The 20,497-nt window shown below is 51.3% G+C and overlaps 1 protein-coding gene across 2 annotated transcripts in view; it reads left to right on the forward strand.

Annotated features, from left to right (window-relative positions):
* Window positions 1-20,497, forward strand: part of CENPE (centromere protein E) — a 1,911,253-nt gene that overhangs the window by 1,426,151 nt on the left and 464,605 nt on the right. For both annotated transcript variants that reach the window (XM_085641421.1, XM_085641422.1), the window contains one exon: window positions 14,494-14,703. In XM_085641421.1, coding sequence (XP_085497547.1) covers window positions 14,494-14,703 — 210 coding nt within the window. The remainder of the gene's footprint in view (window positions 1-14,493; window positions 14,704-20,497) is intronic.

The raw sequence follows: 20,497 nt of genomic DNA on the forward strand, positions 1-20,497 counted from the left end.
TCCACTGGGAAGATGATGTTTTCTTCCTACAGCTTGGGACTGCGATCAGTAAACACTGCTGTTGGGCTGCTACACCCACTCTGTTTGGGATAAGGTGGCACAGGTGCTGCCTCAGTGCCCAGAGGAGGCCCGGGCAGTGTTCTCCCGTGCTGTCGCTGAGGGGAGAGACGTATCCAAGTTTACGATTCGTTGTGGACTGGAAACCGCCGACTTGCTAGGCTGAACAATTTCAACGTCGGTAGCCCTTCAACACTACGCCTGGCTGAGGTCGACTGGTTTCTACGGGGATGTCCAAAGTACCCTATTCGGCGTCAAGGCAGACAGTGCACAAAAGCACTTCAAGGACTCTCGGGCTGCGGACAAGTCCTTGGGCCTCTCCACCACCCGTCCTGCACAGTCTGCCTTTCTCCCCTTTCATGGCTACGGAAGGGGTGCCCCGCCACGTTCCACCCAGAGCCACATGCCGGCCCACGCTACTCAGCCTCTGCGCGACCAGGGGCGTGGGACACACCATCGTGGGTCTGGGGGCCAGCGAGCGGGCCAGTCCACCACCGCCCCCACCGCAGCAGCCTCCAAACCCTCCGAGTTTCAGGGCCACCAATCAACAGTGGGTCGCAGGATTCGCCATCACCTCCCCCACTGACGCACCATCACGTCGGACAGTTGGGTTTTACAGATAGTTCGAAGGGGCTACTCCCTCCCCTTAAAGAGTACCCCTCCATCCATGTCACCTCAGTACTATCGCATGTCAGAGGATCATCTGGCCCTTCTCCAACAGGAAGTTACGGCTCTCTTGGCCAAGGGAGCCATCGAGCAAGTTCCTGCCCCAGAAGTAGGCTGTGGTTGCTATTCCCACTACTTTCTGGTCTATCTTGGGTCTCAGGAATGTCAAACACTTCCGCTGGAAGGAGAAGTTCAAAATGTAGACGCAAGCTCAGGTCATGTCTGCTCTCGTCCCTGGAGACTGGATTGTAGCGTTGGACTTGCGTCGGCACAACGGCGTTACCTGCGGTTCACAGTTGGCCACAAACACTTTCAGTTTACCATGCTCCCCTTTGGCCTTACCAGCGCCCCTCAGGTGTCCACGAAAGTGATGGCGGTGGTCGCATCTCATCTGCTCATCCCCTATCTCGACGACTGGCTGTAGAAGGCGGGCTCGCCCCAGGCAGTTCTCTCCCACCTCCAGACTACATCGGACCTCCTGCATTCGCTGAGGTTCACTATCAACGTGCCGAAGTCACACCTGACTCCCTCCCAGAAGCTCCTTTTCGGTTCTGGAAACAACGCAGTTTCGTTTTATCCTCCCGAACAGCAAATCCGGGATATTCTGGCTATGATTCCGATCTTTCAGCCTCTATCCAGGGTTTCTGTCAGAATGACCCTGAGGCTGCTGAGCCTCATGCATCCTGCTGGTAGATCATGCCAGGTGGCATGTGTGGGCTCTACAGTGGCCCTGAAGTTCCAGTGGGTGCAGCATCAGGGGAATCTGTTCGATTGCGTCCAGATCTCGGAGGGCACTTTACGACAATTGCAGTGGTGGCTAACGAACCGGGATTGGGTCAACAGCAGGTCCCGCTCCCTTCCCCAAACCAGAATACACAGTGGTGACGGACGCATCACTTCTTGGATTGGGCGGCCACATGGGAGAGGCGGAGATCAGAGGTCTCTGGTCTCCGGCTGAGTCCAGGCTCCACATCAACCTACTGGAGCTCCGGTTGATCCGTCTTGCACTTAAGGCATTCCTTCCCTCTGTCGGGGCAAGAGTAGTGCAGGTGTTCACGGACAACACCAACGCCATGTGGTACTGCAACAAACAGGGCGGGTGTGGTCCTGGGCCCTATGTCAAGAGGCTCTCCGTCTCTAGACATGGCTGGAACATCAGGGCATATCCTTGGTGGTTCAACACCTGGCAGGTTCTCTAAACGCCAGGGCGGACAAACTCAGCCGCAGGTGCATGATGCATCACAAATGGCGTCTTCACTCGGAGATGGCGCAATGTCTCTCTCGGCAGTGGGGAGAGCCTTGGTTGGATCTATTCATCACCGAAGAGAACGCGCAATGTCAACAATTCTGCGCGTTGGAATTTTCAAGGCGGCGCTCGCTAGGCGGCGCTTTTCATTGCAAGTAAAGTTTTGGTCTTCTATATGCCTTTTGCCTATACCACTCCTGCCCAGAGTGCTGGAGAAGATCAAGCACAACCGGGCCCAAGTCATTCTTGTGGCTCCAAATTGGGCACGAAGAGTCTGGTGTCCCGAGCTGCTACACATGGCCATCGATCCTCCGATCAGACTGCCTCTTCGTGAGGATCTTCTGTCGCAGCAGCAGGGGACGGTACTCCACCCGAACCTGTCCAGCCTCCAGATTGAGCGGCGGCAGTTGACGGCTTTTGACCTGCCTCCTTAATTTTGTGATGTTATCTTGATAGCCAGGGGTCTCTCCACTATGATGGTATAGGCCTGTATATGGAATAACTTTGTGGCATGGTGCGCAGCAAAGGCTGTGGATCCCCTTTCTGCCTCTCTTTCTGAGGTTCTCTTGTTCCTTCTTTCTTTGGCCCAGCAGGGCTTTGCTCGAACACTATTAAGGGCTACCTCTCAACCATTTCGGCTTTTCTTAGGCTTCCTGATCATCCTTCTCTTTTCAAGTCCCCTGTTTTAAATCGCTTTCTTAAGGGCATTACTCATCTTTTTCCTCCTGTTCCCTTCGTAATGCCTCAGTGGGACTTGAACTGGTTTCTTACTTACCTTATGTGCGCTCCTTTTGAGCTGCTTCATAACTGTCCTCTCAGACTTCTTACTTTAAAGACTTCTTTTTGGTTGCCATCACCTCTGCTCTCAGGGTGAGTGAGTTCCAAGCTCTTTCTTCAAAACCTCCTTTTCTAGCTGTTCATCCGAACAAGGTCGTCCTAAGAACCAGACTTTCCTTTCTTCCCAAGGTGGTTACTTCTTTCCACATTGGTCAAACCATCACTTTGCCCACCTTTTTTCCACCTCTGCATCCTTCTAAGGAGGAAGAGAGGCTCCACCGTCTGGATCCAAAACTTGCGCTTTCATTTTATTTGAATCGCACAAAACAACTTCGGGTGGATGACCAACTCTTTGTTGGCTATGTGGGCGCCAAGAAAGGTCGGGCCGTACACAAACGGACCATCTCCAGATGGGTCGTTTTGTGTATCAGATTCTGCTATTCGAATGCGAAGCCGACCGACGCACAGAGGTACTGCTGACAAAAAAACTTTCCAGATCCAGTCTGACGCCAGGGGGTAATTCTAAGGTAAGGAATCTATACCCAACCTATGTTTCTTAAAGATATATCGTTACCGAAGGTAAGTACTTGTTCAACAGGCTGCCGGTGCGGACTGGGGGACCAGTCCGGCCAAACCCAAATGGGAGTTCACCAGTGGTGGGTCTTGGACCCCATAGGCATAGTTGGTTCACTTCTCCTCAGGCTGTGGGGCTCAGGTCCAGTCATGCTTTCAGGTGTCGTGTTGCTCCCGTCCTCGCGGTTCCTGCTGTCCTGCAGAAAGAGGCTGCAGGCGGTGATTGGGGGGCCAGTCCGGCTAAACCCAAGGTGGGGTTTAGCTCTTAATGGTCTCTGTGCCTCAGTTGCTGCGTTGGTGCACCGCTTTTCAGGCTAGGGGGGCCCCTGTGCAGTGTAGCTATGTCCGGCGGGTTTGCGCTGCAGAGGCTCTCATGTCTGTCTTTTTGGTGCCTGCAAACGTGCAGGGAAGCAGTCCTCTACTCCAGTGGAGATGTTGTTGGCTAGTTGAAGTTGTGTGTCACTTCTCCTCAATTTTGGGAGGTGACACCGCTTTCTGGACTGAGTCCGTGCAATTGCCGGGGACAGCTGGCTGGCTGGGTTGGCGCCATGTCATTTGCTGCTCCTATATTCTTGCGTTGTGGGCTCTTCTTCGTCCTTCTTTCTTCTCCAGGCAGACCTAAATACTCACTTTAGGGGTGTTAAGGGGAGAGAGGGGAGTAGCAAATGAACTACTTACTCCTGGGATCACTAAACCCCTTAGAAGACCACTTTGTGTGGGGGAGTGGGCATCGACCTGTCCAAAAGTTGCTCATTTCACCACACTCAAGATGGTGGAATTCTTTCTTACGTATTCACGTTAGGCTGCCCACCCTAGAGGTGTGTCCAGCCTAGCAGTGTAACAGGCCTCCTGATTATCTAATTTCACGCCTGTCCTCGTGCCAAATGGGCCTCAGAAACAGGCATCCTCCAGGTCTGGGGGAAGCCAGCCTTGCATATCAATGGCGGCAGAGGCTTTGAAGCTTCTGGCCTTGATATGCAGACTTACTAGCCTTCCTGCTGGAGGAATTGTAAACACCCACTGCCAGACCTCAGTGAGTGGAGGCTTTCCCCTTCTAGGGCATCAGAAACAAGTCTGTAGTGGCAGGCTGGACAGGACCAGTCAGCCAGCACACTAGTGGGACTAGTGTTGTTCAGTCTGTACCTCTAAGGTACCCTCTGGATGCAGGTATTAGATCCATCACTGGAATCGGTGTGGGTTTATTAATATGAGGCGTTTAATACCAAACACCATAAGTTTCAGTGAAGCCATTATGTAACTCGTTTTGATCAATGCCCAGTACATATCTTAATGGCTTCCTTCTTCACTTGCAATATATAGTAATAGAACTAGACATCACAGGGGCATATCTGCTTGTGCAGATATGTCCTCACATAAAATATAATGCAACCTGTCATAGGGCTTAAAGGTCTGCTTTAGGAGTGACTTACATATATTAAATGCAGTGACTTTGGCATGGCACACAGGAGTGTGTCATGTCATGTTTACACTCCTGGTTTGTACCATGTCACACAGTTTGCAATGGCAGTCTGTGTGGAATTTGTGTGTGGGTCCCTTAGGGTGGCATAAGATATGCTGCAGCTCTTAGATACCCTCTGTAGTACCCAGGCCCCTAGCTACCAGGGGTACCTTTTACTAGGGACTTAAAAATGTGCTAAAGTCCTGTGCCAATTGTAAAACAATCAGACAAGCCTTGTTATAAAGGAAAGGGCACTGAGGTCTGGTTGGCAGGCCTCAGTGCACTGACAGAGTAGACAACCAGCATCTAGTAGCTAATAAAGGGGCAAAAAGTGGGGGTACAACTGCATTAAAATTGCAGTTTGCTTCACAGGACAGCTGTGTTTACCATTTGTTGCAGTCTGGCTACCACACACTCTCTTGATAGACTCTTTGATACCAATGTTGCCCTTCACAGGCTTTCTGATTGCGATCCTCTTCATTTTCAGATGACGTCCAGTCTTATGGACATGCCATTCAGCAGTTCCAGTCTTTTTAGGGACAAAACAGGCTACTCTGTGGCTCTTTAAAGATGTCAGGGCCATGGTGTGCTGTTTCGGCCTGTGCACCTCCATGCCAGCCGCATCAACATGTTCACCCCCTTCTTGGCTATGGTAAGGGCTTTCAGTATCGCCAGCCAACTCAGCAATAGCAGCCCTTTCATGGCTCCGGTAACGTCAGAAGACATGGACATCAGGGATGGTACGCGACTTAGTATTCCACCCCTCAATCTGCTGCCACCCCCATGCCTCTTTAGCATGCCCTTGACAGCACACAGCTACCCCATCAGAGACCGGATCTAACTTTTTTTTGACAGGTTGACAGGGGATAACTTCAGACCAGTACGTCCTGCAAGTTGTACATAAGTAACTGCATCTTCAGAATCTCTCACTCGTTTCTGAAATAGACACAGAGAACAGTGGGAATGGGCTCTAGCAGTCTTATGGTATGCCCTGCACCTTTGCCGCTACAAATGGCCAAAAGCTCTCCACAGCAAACAATGCCATTGAATTCTTAATTTTGATTTTGCCTTTTGAGTGAAGAATACAAAATTTACCTATCTGAAAGAGACACGTTAGTGATAGATTCCTTACCTTAGAATATCCCCAGGCGTCAGACTGGATCCGGAAAGTTTTGCTAGCCGTACCCCTGCGTGTCGGTAGGTGGCGTCGTGCGGCTCCGCGTCCGTCGCTGGCAACGTAAGCGCTGAGATAACGTCACGGAGACTACTTAGGCGCCACCCATGCGCACTGACGTCAGTTCTTTCTTTTTCCGCGTCAGAAAGCGCAGATCAGGTTAGAGCACGTGCCTTAGTCACTTTTTGACTAACCTTTTTGAGACTTTTGTCTCCTGTACAATTTTGGTTTCCTTGGTGCACGTAGGGATGCCTGGATTTTAGTCTTTTGGGGCCTGCCGTCGCAATATGTCGGTGGCAGACCCCCACAATGTCTGCCTCTAGTGCCTAGAGACCGACCAAGACTCCCGGGACTGTCAGGCCATGGCCCCAAAGGCCATGAGGGAGCGGCGCCGGAAGCTGCTGGAGGTCCGGCACTCGTCCCGGCGCCGTTCCCGGTCCAGGGGACGTTCCAGGGAACGCTCGCGGGGCCGCAGTCGTCGTTCTTCGGGCTCCAAGTCTTCACCCTCGGATTCGGGTAAGAGACAACACAAAAAGAAGTCGAAGCGTGTTCGCTCTCCCGAATGCGGACGAGGGGGACAGGAATTCTGCCCCTGCGTCTCCAAGTTCAGAGCTCAGGAGTCCCGTGGCCTATCCACCTTACCCGGGTCCGTCGGCGACTCCCGCACAGGTGCAAGAGTTTCTTGCTACCATGGACCGCCTCTTTAGGCCTCAGGCTCCCGCCGGTGCGCCTTTGGGCCCCGCAGTCCCGTGTCCGGATCCTGTTGGGCTGCCGGCGGAACCTGCGCCGTTGGCTCCTGCCTCGGCGCCATAAGGTCCAGCACTGCCGGCTCCGCCTCTGGCACTGCAGGGGGTGCTGCCCGCCTTTGCCCAGGTTCCAGGGCCATTTTGTTCCTACCTGGGATCCGCATTGGGATGCGGTGCCGTTTGTTCCTTCTCCGGCTCCTTCTTTGCCGCCGCGGTCTGTTCCTCGTGCGGCGAAGGTTGAGGACGACTGGGAGGGGTCCGAGGACCCTCTTGCCCGTCAGTGTGACTCCGAGCAGGACTGGGTGGACGACTTGGAGGATGCCGGTGACCTCGACGTCTCCTCTGACCCGGAGTTTGCCTCTCCCCGCCTACCATAGAGGAGGGCGCCTCCTACGTGATGGTGGTCCGTCGGGCTGCTGAGGTCCTCAACCTTGATCTCCCTACGGTGGCCCTCAAAACTAACCTCCTCACTGAAGTGCTCCAGATGGCGTCCACTTCGTCGGAGCCCCTGCTACCATTTAATGACGCCCTCACTGACTTCTTGTTGGACACTTGGTCGTGGCCGGCCATAGGGGCCCCTGTGGATAAGAATGTCGCCAGTCGTCATCGCCCGGCGCCTGATGACCCCGCTTTTCTGACCACTCATCCTACGCCTGAGAGCCTGGTCATCCAAGCCTCGATGTCGCAGAGTCCCTTCCCCTCAGTAAGCGGTTGTTCTCTTCGGCCAGCTTGGGCCTGCGGTCGGTGAACACCGCATGCCTATTGGGCCGCTATTCCCACACGGTGTGGTATACAGTTGCGCAGGTGTTACCTCAGTGTCCTGAAGAGACGTAAGCTGTGCTGTCCCAAGCTGAGGGTAAGGATGCGGCTAAGTTCGCCATTCGGTGTGGGTTGGACACCGTGGACTAGCTGGGTAGAGCGAACTCTGACTGTGGCGCTTAGTCACCACGCCTGGCTGAGATCTACCGGATTCTTGACAGATGTCCAAAGCTCGCTCATGGATATGCCCTTTGATGGCACTCACCTGTTTGGCGATAAGGCCGACAGTGCAGTAGAGCATTTTAAGGACTCGTGGGCCACGGCCAAGTCCTTAGGTCTTTCCATGAAGAGCCCAGCCACTCCTGGTTTTCGTTCCTTTCGAAAGGCATGTTCCTTCAGCAAGCCTGTGCAGAACCAGACTCAGCGAGGCCGCGGACGTGGCTTCCGCAGGGGTGGGTCTGGGAATCAGCGTGGGGTCAGTCCACCTCCGCCCTGCTGCTTCTACCTCCAAACCTTCCTAATCCATGCTTTGTGGAGCACCCCACGCCAGTGGGTGGCAGGATCCGCCATCACCTCCCTCACTGGCACACAGTTACATCGGACAAGTGGGTGCTGCAAATCATCTGCAAGGGTTACTCCCTTCCCTTTCAGTCCACCCCTCCAGCCATGCCACCTCAGTACCACTGCAGGTCGGTGGACCACTTGGCAACTCTCCAACGGGAAGTTACGGCCCTCTTGGCCAAGGGGTCCATCGAGTGCGTTCCTGGGCCAGAAGTAGGGAGTGGTTGTTATTCCCACTACTTTCTGGTCCCCAAGAAGGACAAAGGGGGGGTCTGCGTCCTATCTTGGACCACCGGAACGTCAACCGCTTCCTCCGGAAGGAGAAGTTCAAAATGCTGACTCTGGTCTTGGCTGCCCTCGACCCTGGAGACTCGATGGTAGCGTTGGACTTGCAGGACGCCTATTTTCACATCCCCGTCCTGCCGGCCCACCGGTGTTACCTGCGGTTCACGGTAGGCCAGGAGCATTTTCAGTTTGCCGTGCTCCCTTTCGGCCTTACCAGCGCCCCTCGGGTGTTCACGAAGGTGATGGCGGTGGTCGCAGCTCACCTGCGCAGGTCAGGGGTCTCAGTCTTCCCTTATCTCGATGACTGGTTGTTGAAGTCGGGCTCACCCCAGGCAGTCATCAACCACCTCCAGACTACGGCCGACCTCCTTCATTTGCTGGGGTTCTCCATTAACGTGCCGAAGTCACACCCGAGTCCCTCTCAGAAGCTCCCCTTCATCGGAGCGGTTCTGGATTCGACACTGTTTCGGGTTTATCCTCCCGAGCAGCGAGTCCGGGATATTCAGGCTATAATTCCGATCTTTCAGCCTCTATCCTGGGTTTCAGTCAGGATGACCCTCCGGCTCCTGGGCCTGATGGCCTCCTGCATCCTACTGGTGCCACATGCCAGGTGGCATATTCAGGCTCTGCAGTGGGACCTGAAGTTCCAGAGGGCGCAGCATCAAGGCAACCTGTCCGATCATGTCCAGATCTCGGAGGGCACTGCATGACAATTGCAGTGGTGGCTCACGAATCACGATTGGGTCAATGGCAGGTCCCTCTCACTTCCCCGACTGGGGCACACAGTGGTGATGGATGCGTCCCTTCTCGGATGGGGAGGCCACTTGGGAGAGGCGGAGATCAGAGGACTCTGGTCTCTGGCGGAGTCGTGGCTCCATATCAACCTTTTGGAGCTTCGGGCGATCCGACTTGCACTGAAGGCATTCCTTCCCTCTGTCCGGGGTAGTGTGGTGCAGGTGTTCACGGACAACACCACCACCATGTGGTATTGCAACAAAGAGGGCGGGGTGGGGTCCTGGACCCTAAGTCAGGAGGCTCTGCGCTGTTGGAACATCAAGGCAACACCTGGCAGGTTCTCTAAACGCCAGGGCGGACGAACTCAGCCGCCGGTGCTTGATGGATCACGAATGGCATCTGAACTCGGACGTGGTGCAAGGTCTCTTTCAGCAGTGGGGAGAGCCTTGGTTAGATCTATTCGCCACCGAAGAGAATGTGCATTGGAATTTCCAAGGCGGCACTCACTCGGCGACACTTTTCATCACGAGTGGAGTTGTGGTCTATTTTACGCCTTTCTGCCTATACCACTTGTACCCAGAGTGCCGAAGAAGATTCGGCGCGACCGGGTCCAAGTCATCCCTGTGGCTTCGGATTGGGCACGAAGATACTGCTATCCCGAGCTACTCAGCATGGTGGTCGACACCCCCCCCCCCGCCCCCCCCCCATGCCCCCCCCCTCCCGATTCGTCTGCCTCTTCTGGAGGATCTACTGTCGCAGCAGCAGGGGAAGGTCCTACACCTGAACCTGTTCATCATCATCCACCTCCATGCGTGTAGATTGAGCGGCGGCAGTTGACAGCCTTCGATCTTCCTCCCGAAGTCTGTGATGTCATTCTTGCAGCAAGGCGTCCCTCCACTAAAACGGTATACGCCTGCAGGTGGAGCAAGTTTGTGGCATGGTGCACTGCTAAGGCTGTGGATCCCCACTTTGTCCTTCTTTCTGAAGTAACTTCTATTTCCTCTTTCTTTGGCCCAGTAGGGCTCTGCCCTGGGCACTTTCAAAGGTTATCTTTCGGCCATCTCCGCCTTTTTACGGTTTCCTGATCAGCCTTCTCTTTTTCACTCTCTGGTTGTTAACCGTTTCCTAAAAGGCATTACGCACACGTTTCCTCCCGTGCCGTTCATAATGCCTCAATGGTACTTAAACCTTGTCTTGACATACCTGATGTGCGCTCTCTTCGAGCCCCTTCATACCTGTCATTTGCCTCTTCTCACTCTCAAGATGGCCTTCCTGGTCGCTATCGCCTCTGCCAGAAGAGTGAGTGAGCTTCAGGCTCTTTCTTCTAAACCTCCTTTCCTTTCTGTTCATCCGGGTAAGGTGGTTTTAAGGACCCGTCCTTCTTTCTTGCCAAAGGTAGTCACGCCCTTCCACATCGGGCAGACCATCACTTTTCCCACCTTCTTTTCGCCTCCTCATCCTTTGAAAAAGGAAGAGAGGCTCCACCGTCTGGACCCAAAACGCGCGCTCTCGTTCTACCTGCAGCGCACACGACAGTTCCGGGTGGATGACCAGCTCTTTGTTGGCTACGTGGGCGCAAAAAAAGGTTGTGCTGTGCACAAGCGGACCATCTCTCGGTGGGTCGTTCTCTGCATCAAGGCCTGTTACTCGTTGGCTAAGAAGGAGCCTCCTGTGGGGCTGCATGCCCATTCTACCAGGGCGTCAGCAGCCACTACTGCCTTGGGACGCGGCGTCCCCTTGCAGGACATTTGTCGGGCAGCTACGTGGGCCTCGCTGCACACGTTTACCAAGCATTACTGCCTTGACAGTCCGGTCCTTAGAGACGGCTTCTTTGGCCATTCTGTTCTCTGTGACCTTCTTGTGTAATCTATTCACAGACCCACCACCAGGGTTGGTATTGCTGGGATATCTGTTCTAAGGTAAGGAATCTATCACTAACGTGTCTCTTTCAGATGCACAAGTTACTACTTGTGCAACGATATATCTGTAAGAGACATTAGTTAGTGATAGATTCCTTACCGCCCCACCCATCCTCCCCGTTCTGCGAACTGATTTCTAGGGTTAAGGTCCTCTCCTTCAGGGCCCTAGTTTCTTGGCACCAGTGGTCAGTTTCTTGCATGGCTCTGCGTTCCTGGCGCGGAAAGTCGTGTACAGAACTGACGTCAGCGCGCATGGGTGGCTCCTAAGTAGTCTCTGTGACGTCATCTCGGCGCTTACGACGCCAGCGACGGACGCGGAGCCGCACAACGCCACTTACTGACACGCAAGGGTACTGCTAGCAAAACTTTCCAGATCCAGTCTGACACCTGGGGATATTCTAAGGTAAGGAATCTATCACTAACTAATGTCTCTTACAGATATATCGTTACACAAGAAGTAACTTGTGCATTAACACATTGGTTTTTTTTCTGAATTGTATCGTTTTATGATAAATTTGGCCATGGTAATAAGGTTAAAACTCTAGTTTATCTCTTATTTTAATTATTTTAAAATGTTAGTTTTTTCTGTTTAACTTTTTTTTCAAATGTAAAAAAAAAATGCAAGAGCTTCATGTGAGAAGTTGGCCTGATGTATGATGTCACTAGTTATAGTGTACACCTTATATCAGTCCAAATACCCTCATGGTGATTGGTTGTAAAGTCAACCTTATAGACCAGCTATCCTAGTGGTAGCATGGACAAGAGCAGTCTTAGGCTAAACTCTGAATGGCATGTGAAGCCAGCTGTGATACCATATATAATCCCTTGAATACCAAATGAAAGGACACCACAACAGATATATATATAAAATAAAGTGTATTTATTCTAAGCAAACCCTCAGCACTCTTTATGAGTTTAGAGGTAAGTACAACACAGTCTTATTAATGCATACAGTAAGTCACACAGGTAAGTAATACAGTTAGGCCCTAGGGGCCACGCAAACCATATACTAAGTAAGTGGTATAAGAACCACTGTCACGGAAATAGAATAGGCCTAGGCCTAGGGAATCGCTGGGGCTACACTACACTAGCGGTAGTTAGGAAGTGGGAGGCCCACGGGATTCGTGTGCAGAGTGGAAACACTCACGCGTAATGCGTAAAAGTCAATAGCAATGTTACAGTTTAGAAATAGATAGATTTAGGACACTTCCGGAGTAGCTAGGAAGTTGAGACTTGAAAACTAGACACTAGGATAGTCACTATCCTGATGAGCACCGGAGTACCCAAGTTACCTAGCCCACAGGCTGCGGGTGCATAGGGGTGAAGATGCGTCGTTTTCGTCGTCGACTCCTATGGATGCCTGAAGAAAGATGCTGACAGGCAGTCAGTGAAGAGTGTCCGGTGGATCCCAAGGCTGGGATCAAGAAGAGAAGAAACCTGCAAGCAGAGGGGACAGAGTCAAGGTCACTAGCCAGTGACCACGTGGAACCAGGAAGGAACCAGGCGATGTCGTGAAGAGTTGCAGGTGAAGGTGAAGCTTGTCGCTGCAGCCAGGAGGACCAGGAAGCGTCGAGGACGACCAGGACCAGGAGGCGAGCTGTCCCACGAAGGCTCTTGCTGTCGGCGGCGTCGAAGTTGGACTAGGACTCACCAAGCCTTGGCAAGCGGAACCCACGAAGAACAAGGGACTTGCTTCTGGTGCAGACCAGGAAGGTCTGGGGTGCGTGCTTCTTCTTTGCAGAGAAGCGGGAGCCAGTCTGGAGGAGCCAAACCAGCGCAGAAGATTTCAGGGAGCGTCGTCACAGAGGCCACTAGCCAGCGGGCAAGCAACCGGACAGACGCGGCAAGCAGGAAAATGCTGAAGGGCCCCACGCAGGACTCGTGGAGTGTGGGGGGGCTGGTCTTCGGTGCAGATGGTGCTTGGGGTTGGGGCTTCTCAATCCCCGGTGCACAACTTCGAGGGTACCTCAGAAGCTGCGCTGTAAGTTACTAGCCACTTTTCCCAGGTAGCCGGTCCCACGTCGCTCGTCGCCTCCACGGATCTCAGCTCTGCTGCAGATGTGGATGAGGGTCGGAGAAGTCTGGAAATCAAGGCTCTGGTCGGGCTCTGCAGTCGGTTCCTCGTCGAACGTTTCACAAAGCAAAGGGTAGTCTCTTGATGGTGCCTGTTTGCACAGGGTAGCCACTCCTTGGCTACAAGGGAGATTCTTCAGTCTTCTTCTTTCGTCGAATGTCGAAGGTCCAGAGTTTGTTCAGTTTTGCAGGTTCAGGATAATCTAAAGTCTTGAGGCCCAACTCCCACTCTTATACTAATCTGGGGGGCTGGGATACCTGCTAGGTCACGCCTTATGGGTGGGACCTGGGAGGGGGTGGTTACACCCACTTCCCTTTGTCCAGTTTCGCGCCAGAGCTGGGGCTGGAGTGCCCCAGCGCCGGTTTGAACTGGACTATGCAAGGAACACCTTGTGTGCCCCAGGCATGTCTCATTCCTTTCAGCCCACCCTGCCCCAATACACTAAAGGCTGTCTGGGGAGGTGCTAGCACCTCCCCAAGCAGGAAACCTATTGTCCAGGCCTCCCTGGCTGGGATCACTCCCAGCTGCAGGAGGTCAGACTTGTGTCGTGGCAGCAGCATCCATTTTGTGATGCTGAGGCTTTGGTCAGAGGCTAACAGTTGAAGTATGATTTTAACATGTCTTTCCCTCTAGAAGGGGGGAATAATATTCTCATGTCCAGAAATGGCATGGGGGTATTATTCCCGAGTGTTAGACACCTTACACGACATGTTTTGATAAAGCCAAACCATAGTTACCATAACCGTCTAAGATTATAAGGCACTTTAAGAGTATATGGTAGGCTATATCATAGAACAGCTATAAGGACATGGTTCCGAAAGCTGCAGACAGGCTCAGCTCATGCTAGAGCACCATCTCACATGTTACCAAGCACTCTGCCTCCAGGATTGTCAAGGTCTGCCATAGGAGTGACTGATAGGTACACATGTGTCTATATGTAAGTTAGGTATAGGAATACTACACCTAAGCAAGGGGTGATTACACGACCTTGCCCCAGCTGAGTGATCAGCCAGTTGTGTCAAAATGGAAGGCCAGACCAGGGGTGGTATAATACATGCTGCAGCCCCTGGGAGGCCTAGGGTACACCTATGCCCTGGGTACCTAGGGTACACTGTACAGGGTCCAATAAGGTGATCCTTACCAATTGGTTATGTACCTAGGGTACATGGAGTCCATTTTACAGAGAGAGCAGACAGCCTGAGACCCTGAATGGCAGGATCTCAGGTCAACTAAGTCGAAAAACCAGCTAGACACTAGGCAAAAAGTTGGGGGTAACCATAGTCAGATATCCACCTTCCTACACTTCAACTGTTATGTAGCTATCTGTCAGCATGCAGACAGATCATGAGCTGTTTTCTTTTGCTCTAAATACGGTATACCGCACTGGGCATCTTAGAGTTTCTATAAACAGTGTTCTTGTCAGTGTAAAAAGTAATTATCTGTTTTTTCTTGGTTTTTACAGTTTGTGTGCAATACTAAAGTAATGGATGACCAGTATGCTTTAATAAACAATTTTCAAATGGACTTGTCTAATGAAAAAAAGAAACAAATTGACCTTGAGCTTCAGTGTGCCCAAAAGCATGGAATCACATGGGAAGCAGCTTCTGAACAACTGAAAAAGAAGGAATTACAGTGCTTGGGTGAATTTATACAGAAGAGTGTGCTCATACAGGTAAGTGCATTTGGGATTTCAATGCACCGTACTCTAATTAATTTTCACCTTGTCCAATTGCAGAGTGAATTTGTAAAATATTGTTTAATGTACTGAATAAGTGCAGCTTTAGTTTTTGAAGACGATACCTCTTAAGTTATTGCAGCATTAAAATCATTTCCTATTAGTAGCCATAATGTCTGATGTATACATCTACCTGCAGATTCCTCACCTTTTGAATATCCCAGGTATCAGACTGAATTCAGATATTTTTTAATAGCTCTCCATGCCAGTATGGGGTGCTGGCTGCCCTTTGGGCCCCAAGTGTCGTCCTTGTGATTTCTCTGTGGCCGTAAAGCGCCCCTTCTGCACATTGACTGTAGTTCCCTTTATTCTGCGCCATGAATGCAAATCCAACGCTCGAATCTCGTTTATTCTACCAAATTTGCAGTTTTTGTGATAGTCACCCCCTAACCATTTAGGCTTTAACCATTTAGGAACTATGATAGAGAGATGTACATTACAGAACCGCACAAAAGGTACCTGTGGTGCTTGGAGTCAGACTAGATTTAAAGGCCTGTTGCAGTATGCATCCCACTGCCATTAAAAAGAGGAATGTCAAGATGTGTGTGGCCTGGCACAGTTCTGGAACAGAGTGAGCATTGAGAAAGACTCAAGTCCAGGGTAATGTCAAAGATGCTGGAGTCGCTGCAGTTGTCGAAGAAACACGAAAAGTGATGACACTATTCCGAATGGCACAACTCCAAGAGTAAGTCGCTTAGAACCACTTCCTCGTCACAAGCATTCGCATTGGAACTGGTACTAGTGGAACACACTACGGAGGACCCAGCGCTGGTCCTGAAAATGCTTCCACCTGTGGTGCTGAACCTGAGGCCCCACTTTGTTCAGCTTTACCCAGAGTTCCTTACTCATGGGACGAATCCAGCAATTTTTCTGGATGCAATGTGCAACATGTTCTGAAGAAACATGGTCCCCTCTGGAGTGCTGACTGTCCCCATTGGTCAAAGGGGATCCACGTTTGGAGCTCTTCCGGCACCATATCCCCTGTCTCCTTCCTCCCTCTGTCGCTGGTGACCTGGACTACAACCCCGAACACTGCTCCCTTTCCACCTGCAGACTTGGCGCCGCGCCTGATCCTAACTCCATTCCCTATGCCATTAGGATCTTCTCCATTGTGCCAAATAACATTGCCTCACCAGCTGCAAAACCGACACTACCGGCACAGCAAATGCCTTGACCAGAAACATTAACCCTATCTGAGTTCCCTCAACACAGTTTGTGCCAGGAGGCTCAGCCCTTCGTTGAAGAGGGAAGATTCTGTGTTTGTGGTCTCTGATCCCCCAAGGACCTCAGTCAGGCCATGGATGATGGGGACGGATACTCCTTGACTTTGAACCAAGACTTTGCAGGATTAAAAAATGCAAGTGGATTGGATACATCGCCAGAATGGCAATTGTAATCTCCAACTGGGTTTAATCTACCTGAAGTCAGTACTTCTCATTTGGTGATAAAGAAGGCGGTGAAGATGTTAGACCTCCAGTCCCCAACAACAGAGACCAAAGCCAACATCCTTACAGAGCATCTGTATTCTACATCACATACAACAGAGCCTCTGCTCCTCTTTAATGAGGCCCTCACAGAGCCCTTCTTTGCAGTTTGGGAGAAGCCCACTTCTTCCACTGCAGCCAACAGAGCAATTGCAAGTCGCTGCAGACCGGCCCATGGGGACCCAGCTTTCCTATCCATCACTAGAAATCCTGATGGTGCAGGGATCTTGCTCTTCCAAACTGCTGTCTTTCCTGCTACCCCATCAGATAGGGAATTAAAGAAGATGGAAAGAAATGTAAAGAAGACCTTTTCAGTGGGTTGCATGGCCCTCAAGTCACTGAGCATCACTTGTCTCCTCGGATGCGGTGTACACTCTCTGTGGGACAATGCGTAGAAAGTTCTGCCTGATTTATCAGATTATCTGCAACCCCACTTTTCGGAGTTAATAGAGGATGGAAAAGCTGTGGCAAAACAGGGGATCCAGTATGGTCTGGATACTGCAGACTCTGTTGCCAGAGCTATTGGGACATCTATCTCTCTACTTAAACAACACGGCTGACAATTCAGGCTTTTCTCAAGATGTGCAAATGACACTTATGTACCTCTCTTTTGACGGTTCCCGCCTTTTTGCAGCAAATGCTGATTCCGGCCTACAAAAGTTTAAGCAAAGCAGCAGCAAGCTTCCTAGGCCTTCAGATGCAATAGAGGTATTGCCGCCAATTTATGGAATTTCACAGTTTTTTCCAGTCAAGGCAGAAAGCAATCTTTCCACCAACCACCAACAAACCCTCTGTACAGGCAATATAGAGACTGGGGCGAAAGGATAACATGAGTTCTGACACTTCCTCCCTCCTATTTTTTTTATCCTCACTGCAGGGAAGCAACCCTAGTTCTCTTCCAGGGGATCCTCATCAATAGTCATAAGCACTGAATATTCCCGCCCATGTGCGGGGACCCCGGAAATAATAAAATTATATATGTAAAAACATACATATATACAGCTCTGTATATGTATAAACATATATCATTTTTTCCAAGCAAATGCAGCTCCCATAAAAGGCTAGGCAATGTAAATATACACATCCAATAACACACATATATATATAATTATATATATATAAAGGTATAACAATACACCTAAATCTCTTTTTTTTTTTTTTTTTTTTTAATGAGGCAAACACTCATGAGAAAGCAAAAAATAAAGAGAACAAACTGTGGAAAAACACAGATGTACAACACATTGCCAGCCTGCAGGCTGCATTGCAATATAATACCATAGAGACTAAAAAGCCCTGTACAGGTAAAAACTGGCACCGTGCCTTTAAGGCAGCCCTGACTTCCATATCCCATCATGCCTCAGGGGTGACAGTTAGGTCAGTTGTTCTTTCCGGCTCCTTCAGTCAGGACCCTGGAATTCAGCTCTCTTCTTTTTTGACTCTTTAGTCAAGAATTATTACAACTTTAAAATTTTTTGGACTTCTTCTTATAACATCTGTGAGGAAGTTAGTATCCTGTGTTTTTCTGACTGATTTTTTGCTGTTTTGTCGGAAAAATGCCTTCTTTATTTGTTCCATGTCCATCTTGTGGAAAAAAGAAGGCTGCTTCAGACACACATGAGGTGTGTATTATCTGTCTGCCGGACTCTCACTCTCCAGCAACATGCCATCATTGTGAAGACCTTTCCAAAAGGACTTTAAAGGAGAGGGAGAGGATTAGGCTGTATGGCCTAGCAGAACGGTCGACGTCGAAGCAGTTGGTCCCTGTTTGCTCCCCATCGACGTCGGGCTCGGCGTCGAAGACTCCAGCGGCGGGATCGTCGCGGAGAGGTGAAGAGTCAAGGGGAAGTCATGCTGCAAAGAGAAAATCGTCGTCGACTTTAGATTCAGCGTCGAAGCGGATGCGTTCGACGGCGTCTTAAAGCTCGGCGTCGAGGACTCGGCGCCACAGTTCAACGTCGAAAAAGCAGCTGTCGACGTCAAGAGAAGATCGATCGACGTCTGCACAGAGATATCGTTCGTCGTCGAAAGAAAGACATCGTTCGACGTCGAGGTCGGCGAGACATCATTCGACGTCGCGAGAAGTACGTAGGCGATCTCCACAGTCGACGTCAAGACCAAGATCGCCGTCAAGATCAAGATCGCCGTCGAGGAAACATCATTCGACGGCGAAGAGGCTTTCGACGTCGTCGGAGCATTCGACGTCGAGACAGAAGTCTCAGTCAGGAGTGACGTCGAGGCAGACGCCTCCGTCAGGGCCGACGTCGAGGCAGGAGCCTCCGTCGGAGTCGACGTCGAGGCAGAGGCCTCCGTCGGAGTTGACGTCGATGCAGAAGCCTCCGTCGGAGTCGACGTCGAGGCAGGTGCCTCCGTCGGAGTCGACGTCGAGGCAGGTGCCTCCGTCCTCACAGGTCTCCAAAGCTTTGGTGAGGTACATGAAGCCTCCGTCGAAGATAATCTCGACGTCGAGACAAGAAGCTCGGAACCTCGAACATGCGAGTCAAAGATCTCCGGTGATAGGCCTATCACCGTCGAGGCAGCCCTCTGTTGAGGGTACGCAGGAGGTGTCACATATTCGCCTCACGATTCGACCAGTCTCAAGGCGAAAATCTCCTCATAGACTGATATATACTACTCCTGAGTCACCGCGTCTCATATCGATCTCGCCTTCAGGATCAGAGGGCTCAGGTTCAAGATCCGAATCACCAGAGCTTGTGCATCAATCTCCAATACCTGCAAGAGAAAGTTCGCAGGAGGAGGACAATGCGGTACCTCAAAGTCCCGTAAGGGAGATGCCTCAGGACCCTGCTATGCCAGACGCAATAAAGGCATCGCTAACAAGAATAAGGGGCGTGGTATTCCCAGCGACACCGATCAGACCAAGATCTCGAGAAAGAGAATCCCGAAGTCACTCTCGAGCACCAAGAAGGCGATCTAGGTCTCCCTCCCGCAGAAGAGAGTCGACCAGATCAGAGAAAAGGCGTCGTAGAACCCCTTCTACCTCCCCTTCTTCCAGATCATCCAAAAGGGATTATTCACCGACACTCTCGGAGACGCCACCCTCTCGGGTATCTCCGGTAGATGATATTTCTACGTTTCAGGAAGTGTTGTGTAGAGGAGCTACAAAATTAAATATCCCTATGCCGGTTCAGGAGACCACTTCATCCATAATCTTTGAAACTCTTCATGAACGCACAGTGTCACGCCCGTTGTTGCCATTAGTCCCCGGTTTGTTACAACCGGTAATGGATATTTTTCTCACACCAGCAACCACCAAAACGGCGCCGGCGAGAATTCTAAAAAAGTACCGTCCAGCTCCGGAGGATCCTCTATTCCTAAAATCAGATCCTCCACCGGACTCTGTCATCACCGCCGCTGCCAGGAAGACACATGCAGTAGCTGGGTCTTCAACGGTACCACCAGATAAGGACAGTAAGACACAAGACTCCTGGGGGAGGAAAGTTTGCGGCTCAGCATCCTCAAGCTTAAAGGTGGCGAGTGCCTCGGCGCTTCGGGGGCGCTATGATAGGTCATTATGGGACTCTCTGCAGAGGTTCATTGACAAAGTTCCATCAGAGGACAGACGGGACTTTGAAGAGATTTTGCATGAGGGGAGTCTGGTTTCTAACCAGATCATAAGTGCAGCGGCGGACGGGGCAACACTGGCAGCGCATGAATATGCACATGGAGTCACAGCCAGAAGATCATCCTGGCTTAGATTGACGGCCCTGAAACCGGAAGCGCAGGCAAGAATTTTAAATCTGCCTTTCTCCGGTAGTTCTCTTTTTGGGTCCCATGCAGACGAAGAAATGGCCCGTATGAAGGCAGAGCTGGAGACCATGAAAGCTGTTGGGCTTGAAAAGAGAAAAGAGTTTCGACGCCGCAAGGGAAATGACAGGCGCAGTTACCAACAGAGGGTTCAAACCCCTCATTGGCAAAAGAACCAGGACCAGCAAGGTCAAAAGAAACAGCAATACCAGTCCCGCAAGCCATCCAGGGGACGGGGTAACAACAGGCAGTCTAATGCTGGAAACAAAGCTCCGGGGAAGCAATGAGAAGCCGCTTCCTCCGATGCTGTCCACCGCTCCGGTGGGAGGAAGTGTTGCACATCATCTTCCAGAGTGGCAGTCCATCACAAAGGACAAGTGGGTACTGAATATACTGCGTCATGGGTACTCGCTTCGTTTCAAAAGTCACCCCCCATCGATTCCTCCTGTCAATTCATCCCAGCATCTAAAGCAGCTCAGAGA

This window comes from Triturus cristatus, chromosome 2_2 (genome assembly GCF_964204655.1).
Source record: "Triturus cristatus chromosome 2_2, aTriCri1.1, whole genome shotgun sequence".
Lineage (NCBI taxonomy): Eukaryota > Metazoa > Chordata > Amphibia > Caudata > Salamandridae > Triturus > Triturus cristatus.